At 38.8% G+C, this 12,195-nt stretch overlaps 1 protein-coding gene across 13 annotated transcripts in view; it reads left to right on the forward strand.

The window, feature by feature from the left end:
- MEF2C (myocyte enhancer factor 2C) overlaps window positions 1-12,195 on the forward strand; it is a 123,087-nt gene that overhangs the window by 83,348 nt on the left and 27,544 nt on the right. For 7 of the 13 annotated variants that reach the window (XM_061468805.1, XM_061468813.1, XM_061468811.1 and 4 more), the window contains exons 4-6: window positions 3,866-4,009; window positions 10,116-10,302; window positions 11,467-11,514. In XM_061468805.1, the coding sequence (XP_061324789.1) occupies window positions 3,866-4,009; window positions 10,116-10,302; window positions 11,467-11,514 (379 nt within the window). Of the gene's footprint in view, window positions 1-3,865; window positions 4,010-4,070; window positions 4,209-10,115; window positions 10,303-11,466; window positions 11,515-12,195 lie in introns of all 13 variants that reach the window. The other 6 variants (XM_061468809.1, XM_061468812.1, XM_061468816.1 and 3 more) reach the window with 3 other exon arrangements.

The raw sequence follows: 12,195 nt of genomic DNA on the forward strand, positions 1-12,195 counted from the left end.
GAGATTTTAGCCAAAGATTGTTTTCATTTAACCATTTTGTTTTTCAAATGCCTTGGCTGATTTTAGGTTACTGGAGTCCTATATAATTACTTGTTTAATTGCTCGGAAGAAGTGGAGCTTCCGTAGTTCAAAAGTGGCTTATTTTCTTTAAAAATAAGTGAAATCTGCCTTGGGGTTCTCTAGAATGTAGTGCACTGTACAAATGTGTAATTTTATTCTTTTAAAAATTCCCTGAATAGTCATTAAATCTTTGGAGACTAACTAATCTCCAGGAGGATGCAATAGGCCTGGCTAATTTCCAGGCTTTGCAAGAGTCTATGACAACTCAACATGGTAAGGAAAATTATTTCTAAATCACTGCAAGACTGGGTCAAAGACTCCAGGCTGCAGAAACCCAGTTGGTCTTCTTAATGATTCCAGTCTTCTCCAGTGTGCAGAACCAGCCTCTGCTTTCAAGTGGTGACACAGTGTAAAGGAGAAGAGGAAAAACCATTACAGCGTCCAGGGAGTTTTTGAATAGGAATGGATAAGTTGGATATTGGTCAGTACCACTCTCAGTTGAGCTGTCCCAACTTGTGTTATGTTGCAGCACAACAATGAAGGACAAGTTTCATGAAAATTGCATGTCCTCATGCAGAAAAAGAGAACCAGAAATTACTCCCAAGGAACGCTCCCAGATGAAGGCAGCGTAGCAGCATGAGCCCTCAACACGCAGAAGCAACAAAGAATCAGCAGAAGGGTGGGTGAGGGGGCAAGAGAAACCCCAAGAGACCCATCCTCAGGAAAGCTTCCCTGAATATTGCACTTTAACCCAAAATGTAATTCACAGAGAACCAGGCATTAGTTGCAGCGCTCTAAGCAACACAAAGCTCAGAACTGAGCCTCTGACTGCAGCACATGTGGGGAAATTTCTGTTGCTTAACCTTACCACAACCCCCTGAAGCACATTCTTTTGGTTGGTTGGTTGATTGGTTAGTTTCTTGCAGGGGGGGGGAGCACTGCATTAGTAAGCTCAATTAGCCATGTCAGCCAAGGCACTAGCCAAACACACTGGACGGTTTTGCAAGGGAAAGGTTTGCCCCTACTTTTCAGGCCTACAGTTAATTCTTGATAGAACTCTAACATGATTTCACTAAATTTGGTCATTGGGTTTTCTGGGGAAAATAGAGATTGTTTCTACTCTGCCTGTTGTGGCAGCAACCTGCTTTCTAAGGACATGAAAATATGTATGTATGAAAGTAAAAACATTGTTATTTTGGGAGGGAATCTGTTCTCATTTTGGAGACTGCTGTAAGACATTCAGTGGATTACATTGCCTTTCCTCCTCTGCATATCTGAAAGATGGCAGTGCATTTCTGAACTTCTACAAACCACAAAGGTGACTGTTTCACATGAGTGCTAAATAGAGAGTTGCAGGGCTTCAGGCATAGTGGGCATGCTGAGGATAAGGTGCATCTTCTTTCACCTAGGCATGGTCCTGTAGATGCAGCAGACAAGGATTTGGGGATGATGGGAGAAGAAAAGATTCAAAGAGGCTGCAAAACATCCCCCCTCTTACCTTTTCGTATTGCTTTTTGTCTGGTAGCATTACAATCGTGCAGCTACCTTCCCTCACCTATGCTCATACAGTTGCAGTTGTGTTGATCTCTGGGAAGAAAAGCAGGTCGTTGCCATTTGTAAATAGAGAAGCTGGGCTGTCATCTCCAAGCTTGGAGCTGAGGATGCCATCCAATCCTGCTTACATTAGCATCATTCCACACTCTGTGTGACTCAACAGGACTCCATCAGTGACTCAGATGAGCTCAAGAAAAGGTCTCAGGAGTGCTGATCTGGGTTTCAGTCTGGGCAGTTTGATCCAATGAATCTTTAAATAGAATATTTTAGATATTCAGAGGACAACTGTTTTGTACTTACATGAAGGGAAGGACATTAGCTGAGATTAGTTATTCAGATATAAAAGGGAAATTTCACTTTTAATATATTGTATGTAATAAATGTGTCAAACAGCAGCAGACTGCAAAAGCCCTCCGTAATTGGTTCATTTCCAGCTAGTAGCAGAAATCATACATGATTATGTCTGTTCTGCAAGTTAACATTTAAAAGATAAAAGGGGGGTAAGGGAGAGTGGAGAAGAGTAGAGAATCATTCAGGTTGTTTAGCTTCTTCAAGTATGTTTATGGTGGATTTACGATTTTGTCATGGTGTCAGTAGTAGCTCATGAAGTCTATATAGATATGAAGTCTGAAAAGACTACATTGAGTCAGCCTTCCACGGTTGTCTAAATCTGCTTCAGAGGTCCACAACATGAGTTTGGAAGGCTCAAATCTCACAGGATGGCTCACCATCACTTTGCTGACTTAGTGAAAATGTGAGGTTCAGGGGGATGTCTCTGCAGAGAGAACAAGCTTACAGCTTTTACAGGAGTAAGAGACCTCTGCTTTTAAGTCTCAGGTAAAATACAGAAGACAAAGTATAATTTTTAGCAAACAATAGTACAGAAAGGAGGTGTGATATTATAATACCTGCTGGCTTTAATGTTGGTAAATTGGACATTGCCAGAAAGGAACTAATTAGGAAATACAGTTTTCAAAAAGGAGCAAACAGCTCAGATGAGAGGCAGAAAGAAACCAGTTAAAGCATCCCACATTACTACACAGCACAAGCATTGCATCTTACTAAGACAAGAGTACTATGTGATCTGAATGTTGTAACTGGGTTTGCTTAGCCAGGTTTTAACTTGGAATTAACTGCAAGTTGTCTAAGGAAGGTTGTAGACAGACCAGTGGACTCTTTGAAGAGGTTTGACTGAGACATTCTTGGAGCTAGATTTGAGAAATCTCTTACAAATACTGACTTTGTGAGCTCTTGCTTGTGCTTGCGGAGTCCAGAAAGACTTGCTTCTCATATTCTTCTTCTTAATGCAGACCCTGACTGTTCTTCAGTCATCTGTCAAGATAGATCAGTTAAAACCTATTTGAGGCCAGGCAACCATTCTCAATTGTAAGCTACTGATTTCATTCTCATTTTAAGCTTTTTTTATCTCTGTTACTTATCTTGGTGATGATGATTGTGGCTCTGAGGGTTGATTTGAGCTGCTGAACTTGAAATTCATCTGGTTTGATTTTTCACTAAGCATCTGTTTTAGCAGTGCTCTTTTGTGTACATTGAGCTTCAGCACTGTGCATTTGTGGCACTGTAACTGGAGTCAATAAAAAGTAAACACCATATCTAGAAGCTCTTAATCACTATTTCACAGCCACATTAGCAGCTCTGTCCTCCCCCTTGTCCTATTAAAAGCATACACTTAGGAATGGCAGGGCATTGCTAATGTCATTCCTTTAATTCAGTTTAGGTACTCCTCCTTCTTCTGTGAAGAACATGAATTCCTAAAGTTGTTGAAGGTGGTTTGTTTTTTTTTCATTTCTTCCTCCTGCATATTTCCTTAAAGTAAAACACCAGGATATTACACTTTGAGCAGTATGCATCCTTTGCTTTTAATGTTCATTCATTTCAAATGTATAAATGTGTTAAAATAAATTGCATTCTGGGTGGGTATATTAACCTCTTAATGCTATTGGAAGTGGGGAAGCAGGGAGGCTACTAGCACAGGCACTTTGCCAGATTGCCAACTTCCTTCTTTATTGACTGATTTGTTTCCGAAGAAAGAGGTCCGTATGGTCTCCTTTTGCCACCAGAACTGGAGACCTACAGCATCAGCGTGGTGGATCGCTAATCATTTTCCTTTCCTTTCCTTAAAGCATAGTGTAAAACCTTCCAGTGCTGGGGAGTTTGTGTTACTTTAACACTGCTGAGTATTTCTTGCAGCCTGTGTCAAGGATTGAACTCTCCAAATTATGTATTTCAGACCTTGAGAAAGAAAGGACTTAATGGCTGTGACAGCCCAGACCCTGATGCAGACGATTCAGTAGGTCACAGCCCTGAGTCTGAGGACAAGTACAGAAAAATTAATGAAGATATTGATCTAATGATCAGCAGACAGAGATTATGTGTAAGTACTCTGAGCTCCCTTTCATTTTTTTTACTTTCTGATATTTCTCTGAACCTGGCAGGCATTGAACAAGAAAGAAAACAAAGGTTGTGAAAGCCCCGATCCTGACTCCTCTTACGCTCTCACCCCACGCACTGAAGAAAAATACAAAAAAATTAATGAAGAATTTGATAATATGATCAAGAGCCATAAAATACCTGTAAGTACCAAAGGTTAGATGGCTGGCTGCTGATAACTGCTGCAGTAACAAACCATAACCCTTTCAGTTCTGGCTTCTTAAGGAAAACATTTCAGCTGGAAACAGGCTTTAATAGCCCAGTATATAATTAAACACTGTGGTCAGAAAATTTCACACAACATTATTTTTTTGCCAAGTATCTACCTCTGACACACAGACAAAGCCTATTAGAGCTGAAATCTGCAGTAGGAAGTGAAATATACATATATACATTATATTCACTTGATTTACAGAACTGTTTCACCACACCACTCACCCAAATTATACTTAAAAAATAACAATGGAAATCTTCCTTTGTGGACAGGCTAACAAGCAAACCCACAGAATACTTTCTGTGGTAATATAGAAAAAACAATGTAGAACTGAAATTCCTTTATAAATAGTAATTAGTGCTTTCTGTGCGTGTCACTTCAGTTCTCAAGTGTCTCTGCTAAACTCAGTTGCAGCACTGAAGGGTTACAGCTACTTGCTCGCTGCAGAGAAACACTGCATGGGAGCCTAGTGGTAGGATTCAGACATGTTTGTGTGTTGGGGTGATTTTACAGTTTTATCAGAGAATTTGCTTTGACCTCATCAGCATTTCATTAATGCTTTAACATGAGCTAAATTTTGTTTTAACCAATTCAAAATTTCTAACCATCAGTCATATGCCTTGCCAGATACCTAAGAGGAATAACTCTGCATGTGCTATTCTGTTTGCACAAGACATACAAGGGGAGAATACTTTGTCGTTATGTTGAATACTACATTTATAAAGCCAACAAAAAGAGTGTGGAGGTTTGGAGGTTACATAATTTGCAGAGGTAACTGCTTGCTTCTAAGAGATCTGTGTTCATTCCTTGTTCCCACATGTAGGTTGTATTGTATGATTCTGTATACCCAGAATGAGCAAAGTCTCTTCTATAGTTCTAGTCAATTGTGCATACAAAATCTGATACCTAAGTTGAGGATGCCTTTTAAGGATGTTCAGATTCTGTCTCATACACTGTAAATGTTCTTTCCATTCATTCTGAGCAGAAAGATGGCACTTTCTTTGCCTCCATAAACGTTTGGGAAAATCATCTTTTCTATAAAACTAGGAAAGTTCTAGGAATTAGAAACAACACAGTTAATATAAACATGGGACATCACTTTTGACCTCCCAAAAATTAATGGAGTTTCCCTCTGGTAGCTTTTACTAAATTTAATCTTTTGACCTTAAAGGTAGTCCTACTTCTGCTATTAACATAGTGATGAACTTGGTTTTCTGAGCTGTATTTAGGGTATAAAGTGACTTCCGACCTTGCAGGGATGTTACAAGGTACAGTGTGTTATCTTTTTGCAAAATTACTTCAGAGACACTTCAGAGATACAGAACTGCAAAAGGTTAGTGCTTCTTTTCATGTAAGATAGGATATCTCTTCTCTGAATACTTCACAGAGAGCTCAAGGTCCGTATGCTCCATCAAGCTTCTTCCCACAAAAGGAGGAATCAGTAGATGTTCTCCCCTAATGCAATAGAGGCTACTTTCCTTGGCATAAGCCAAGATGTAATAGCCGATATGTTGCTCAAAGCTAGAATATAATGGAAATTTTACATATACATTTTATATATGATATTGCATACCATAACATCCATAACTCTTCAAATCAGTATAACTTCAGGGAAGTTGTATTCATTTACTTGTGATCATCAAAGGCTCCCAAGAAAGTTGTGGGGGGAAAGGGGAGCAAAACTGAACAAAAAGTCACCAAGTCAAGTCATTAAATCACTACTTACAAAATATATAAAACAATACAATGCTTGTGCCTGGTCTTGTAACATAATAAAGCTGCTGCCAAATGAAAACAAAATTGGCTTTTGCTCCTAACAGCTAAGGCCAATAATATTTCTTCAGATCATTTTCTAGGGATAAGTATTTATATTATTCTAAAACATCTGATAATAATTAGACATTCATTTATAATTTTCATCAGAGTGATGAAAGCAGAGGAGACAGAAATAGTCAACTAGAAGGGAGCTATAAGTATCTCTGTCTCTAAATAAATGAAGGCCTGGTTGAACATGGGAGGGATAAAAACAATATTTAACACAGAATGTTTGGTCAATTAATTTCCAAGGGGTTCGAGCCCCCAGCACTTTGCTTTGCACAACATACCACAGCTTGTGGAGCACACATCTAACACAGTGTGTGCTGTACACTGACAGTATCCTCTCAGGTGAGCCATCTGCCCTCTTTGGCAATTGTGTCCAAAGGAGAAAAGACGCAAAATGTGCAGACTGCATAAATGTTAAGATAAGGCTTCATCTATGTTCGTAAATTAGCAAATGGCAAAGAATGTACCAAGGCAGTGGGTGGTACTTATCCCTGCCCTGAATTGTTTGAACAGTCCCTGGTACACTTTTGGCACTGGCCAAGTAACGCTCTCCCAAACAACCCAAAGAGTCTTAGCTTTGTTTGGTTGTTAGCCCAGGCCAGGAACAATTCCCAATTGTCAGATTATATATAGTCATGATGGTTTTGAGGTTGAGAAAGCTTAATAATATGGATGTGGACTGCTTTGTGGCCTCAGATGGCCTCAGTTCCTAGGCAAGTTTAATTTACTAATATAGATATTACACAATGCATCATAAGCTTTAATGTCCGTCAGGCCTAGCTGGAATAGATATGCCCTGTGACTTTCTACCAGGAATGACTAGGGAATCTGCAGAAGGTTGCAGTTCTTAGTGAAGGTCATGCAAGTCTGTCACAAAATTTGGGCAGAGCAGCACTGTAGCTAGACATTTACTGTTTAATACTGGTGCTTATCCAAAGTTCTGTCTCTGACCTTTAACTACTGAAGAGAAGAAATAAAAATTACTATATTCCAGATAAAGTGTGCATTGTGATGCAAAGCCAGAGAATAAACTGACTTTACCCTCATAAAATTTCCTATGAAGTACCCTGTAAGTAGATATAAATATATCTGAACAGTAGGCAAAATTGTGAAAATGAAACCATTACTACAGAAATTAAGAAAATACTCTAACTCCTTTTAAAAATATATTTTTAAACCTCTAAAATGAAATCTGAGAAAATGTTTCAGCAATGTTTGTATGTTTCAGTGATAATCAGTGAGACTAGCAGCCACAAGAGCAACTGAGGCTGGAGCTCTTTCAAACTGTACTAACATAGAAAAAAAGTTTCCAGACCTTCAAAGGTTTGGTTTGTACGTGTAAGAAAGAGCATAATGATGAAAGCAGACAAGCCTGTGAGGGCTGGCATTTGTGTTTTAGCTTAGGTGACTCCACAGAGATTGGGATTAGGGAAGTAAATTAAGAAAATTCAGGCAGTATTAGTGTCTACCCAAGATCAGAGGACTAATTTCACAGATTGCATGACAGAGGTGAAGAAGATATTGTGCAACATGCTCCCCAGTGGGTGACACTCAATCTGACATGGGCTGTCACTCAAGCAGGCAGAATCATGTGCTGAAATCCACCAGGCACAGAGATCTCCACCACAGCCCTGAACACTGCAACAAGAGGCTCCATGTTGGTTTATGCATGTCTCACAGCAGGCTGGAGGTGGAGCTAAGACATCTATCCTCATAGGAATTCACTGGCTAAAACCTTTTGAAAAGGCAGTTGCTGACTTTGGGCTCAGGAGCAGCCATGCACCTCTAACTTAGAAGGAATTTGGGAACCTTTTGAGTCCTTCTGTGGGCAATGAACAGGATGTCTTGCTTAAAGATACCTTCAGACTGATCAAATGTTTCATATGTGAACCTATTTCCAAAAAGCCTAGACCTCAGTTGTGACATACACTATTACTCCTTGTGTTATGCACTTTGTAAATTTTCCCATAAAGAGAAGTCACACATGCAGCTACCAAGCTGGACTTGAACTGTAAGAACAGCTGCAAGAAAACACATGGATGCTCCTGTGAGAAATAAATAACACACTTCAGCAATTATATTTTTCATCACAAAATAATTTATTCTCTTTTTTTTCTGTTTCTGAGGCACAAACATTAGTATGTTTCAGATCCATACAAAACCCAGCAGGTCTGTCATCGCTAGTGCCATACCTGATCTCACCCATTATGCTATGGCCACCTCTCACAACACCAGGCCACAGGCTACATGAAGGGTTTCAGAGCTAAATTAACACCTTCAAACAAGTCCCAAGGCATTTGTGTAATGTAGCCTTCACATCATGCCCTGAACTAAAGTCTTACTGTGTGTTTCAGTGGTTAAGCAAAATGATTCCTCTATATTTAGAGCAGAATTATGTCTGCCCCTAGAAAGGGGAGAAGACAGAGAAGAATAACCTTAAAGGATAACTGTGACTGGATGGCCAGAGCTGAAATCCACAAGGCACAGCCAACAGCTTTAGCCAGTCTGAGAAGAAACATGCGTGTGGCACAAGGTCAGGGTGCCTCTGCTGCCTGACACAGCAGATAATGTGTTTGGCTCTCAACATCCTCCCTCTAGGTCCTGGAAGACTCACCAGTGCTATCAGCTGCCAACAGCAAAATTAAAACCTGTGATTTCCTCCCACTGAAGATGTTACATGGCTGGTTTCAAGAATTTTCTGATGGGTTCAGACTCAAAGCGTACAAGATTTTTTAATGTCAAATTAAGGGGTACTTTGTTTGCAGTGAGGTATTTGAATATCTGAAATCATGGAACCATATCATAGAATAGTTTAGGTTGGAAGGAGCCTTCAGAGGTCTAGTCCAACCCCAAAATGCTGTCAAGTAATTCTGAAAAAGTTTCCATTCACAAAAACAATAAATCAATTAATTAAAAAAAAATTTAAAAATTTAATTTAAAAAATATTTTTTAGAATAAGTAGATTAAATATAGAGTCTGATTTATTTCAGTGCCACCAGAGTCAAATATTTTAAAGAAATTCAGGCAACTGCCACCCAAGAAAACCCCAACCAACCAAGAAAACCTGAGTTGGGATTTCTAAGACTGTAATGAGAATCGGGTACTGCATCTCTTCACACCCTCTGTCAGAACGGTCCATAACTTGGTTCTTTTTTGAAAGAGATTCTTGCAAAGGAAAGTGGTTCAGGAAAGGATCCTGCCTTAAAGTATGAAAGCAGTATATTGGAAAGGTGCAACTGAACACCACCACTGCCCTCAAAAAAACAACAACAAAAAAAAAAAAACCAAACCTAAGCAAACAAAAAATAGATTAAATTATAAACAAAACAAAACACCAAAAAGACCCAACAAAGAACCCAAGACTGGTGCCTATCTAAAATTCTTGCATTTGCTACGTGTTCCTGAGTAGAACTTTCTTTCTTTTAAGCCCATCCAAGCTAAGATAGAAACTTTTTTAAAAAAAGTAACTTACCATGTTCATGCCTTTAATGTGATTTGGGATCATTCTGGTTGCTAAAGCAACATAAGCTGAAATTAAAGCTTTCCGTTTTGCATTCCACCCCTTCTAATTTTTCTCAATGTGATGAAGTGACCATAGTCATGTGCCTTTGATCTTGCAGTCATGTGTTAACACTAGATTAAGATATCACAAGTGAACAATGACAACTTTACAGAATTAAAGACAAAGAAAATTAAGCTTCATAAAACAAGATTTTGTTTTAAACTAAAGGGGAAAAAAAAAAGAATAAATATTTCCAGTTCTTACAAAGTGAATGTGGAAGCTGCATTAAACGAAGATGGAATCATGATTTGAAAGAATCATATTTAAAAGCCCTGGTAACTTTTTTGAAACTCTTCTCTTGACTTTTGAGGGCAGGGGTGTGGATGGGCAAGCGTAAGTATTTTAACCACCAACTACAAAATATTTGAACTAAATATAGAGAAACTGTACTTGAAGGCTGTTGTGCTTCTGTACTATTCTCGTCTTTGTTTCCCTTTTTTGCTCATACAGGCTGTTCCACCACCAAACTTTGAGATGCCAGTTTCTATCCCAGTGTCCAACCACAACAGTTTGGTATACAGTAACCCAGTCAGTTCACTGGGAAACCCCAACCTTTTGCCACTGGCTCATCCTTCTTTGCAAAGAAATAGCATGTCTCCAGGTGTGACACATCGGCCTCCAAGTGCAGGTAACACAGGTAGGCTGTGTTTAATCCCATCCTTTTAAATGAGCTTTAATCAGCTGCTTGTCTGCCTTAGGTCATTTTAAACTGTATGACTGTGCTCTGAGAAACAAGAGCTCTGTTTTTACCAGTCATAACAGTTTGTCCAAAATTGCTGTGTTGGAAAAAGTCAAAAGAGCTGAAGGGGTTTCTATTCCTGATTTAGAAAATTAAAAAAAAAAAAAAAAATGTAGAAAAAGCTGAATATTGACTAAGATTAAAGGAAATCAATAAAGGATAAAAGGGCAGACAATTTGCTGTTTTATAAAATGGTAGCCTGTCTACTTAATTCATGCACAAATTCACTATACCATAAAACTTAACAGGGAGAAAATGTAGCCAATGCAAACAAGTTGAAGCGAGTAAAATTGGACACTTGTTCCTTAAATCAGCAGTCTTGAGGCTAAATGCAGAATTTATTACTATTCGAGCATTCACAGGTTCCTTGATGGGTCAATGTTAGTTGAGATCTGTACTGAAGTGCCTTGTATAGCAAGAGACTGCTTTTCTCTGGTGATGATGAGGGCTCAGCTCTGAATAGGATAGATGGAGATTAAGTTCATTCAATCTGTCTGGCTGAAGCAACATCAAGATCCTTAAGTATACTGGGTTCAGAGAACCATTTGAGGTCCCCAGGTGCAAAGAGAAGTTTTAAAAATCCTTAGAGTGAATATCTATGAAAAGCTGAGGAAATTAAAATTAAAAGCTATGTAAATACATATTACAGATTCTCAGTTATGTTCTCTTCCAGGAACCTTCAAGTCTCTTCCACCCAATCCTATGTGGAAACCTTTGCTGTTTTGACTAATACTGAGCTAAAGAGTTTTCAAATGAAGGACTACTATACATGCCTTTCAAATACTAATTGATTTTTTTCACATGCTGTAGAAGTATGAAAATAAAATAATGAAATGTTGTGTGCTACATATTTTGTTTGTCCTTGAAAGGCAAATGTCTTGTATGAGTAACTTTAAAGCATTACAATTTTATGATTATGGATCTGATCTGATGCCTGCTGAAGTTTGAGGAAAACAGTAGTGAGTAGTGGATTGGGCTGTTTGAAGTTAGAGAAAATGTTTTGAATATTTGCCTTTTATAATTTATCATGCTCATTTGTAGTATTTCATTTCAACCCCCTAGGTGGCCTGATGGGTGGGGACCTCACAACCGGTGCAGGCACCAGTGCAGGTAAAGAGAAAATAATTTATTTTTCTGAGTGAAAAAAGGACTTCCTTCAAAGGCCGAGTCCTAAAATAGCTCCATATTGGAGGTGGAATATTAGAAAGTTGTTGGCATGGGTTTATTTCCCCCAGATGGGGGTGATGAGTTGATATTTGTGCTTCTCTTATTAGGAGGAAGAGGCTTGTTTTCAACAATGTCAGAAATCTTGCACCTCAACAAATTCCACAGACAGATGTCTGCTTTCTTTCACATTAGCCCTCCTGTAAAAACTTCTGGATCCCTTGCATAGCCCTGTTCAGGAAAAACTCCTGCTGAAGCCAGTGTCAGAAGCCCTGACTCTTTTCAAGTCAGAGAGAGTTTTTCCATTGACTATAGTGGAATTGGGGTTTTGTTTTATTAATTTATGCTTGAGTAAAGTTTTCAACATTGAGTCGCTCATTAGACTTCAATCTACTGAGCATAGATCTGATTTCAAGCCCCTTCTCTAAGACCATTGCTAGTCAGCAAAATCTGTCAGCATTTACTTAAATAATCAGTAATTAACTTAAGCTTAGTTTTACATATTTGCTTAAGTGCTTTGGTACACAACAGGGAAAGGATTTTCAAAATACCCATGCAGAGAAAAAGATTATCCCCTTTAGTCCTGCTCCCACGGAACTAATGAGACCTGTACTTGCTAAGGTCTGT

The sequence above is a fragment of the Pezoporus flaviventris genome, unplaced genomic scaffold, assembly GCF_033815535.1.
Source record: "Pezoporus flaviventris isolate CSIRO_AGI_PZ_B2104156 unplaced genomic scaffold, CSIRO_AGI_Pfla_v1 ptg000052l, whole genome shotgun sequence".
Lineage (NCBI taxonomy): Eukaryota > Metazoa > Chordata > Aves > Psittaciformes > Psittacidae > Pezoporus > Pezoporus flaviventris.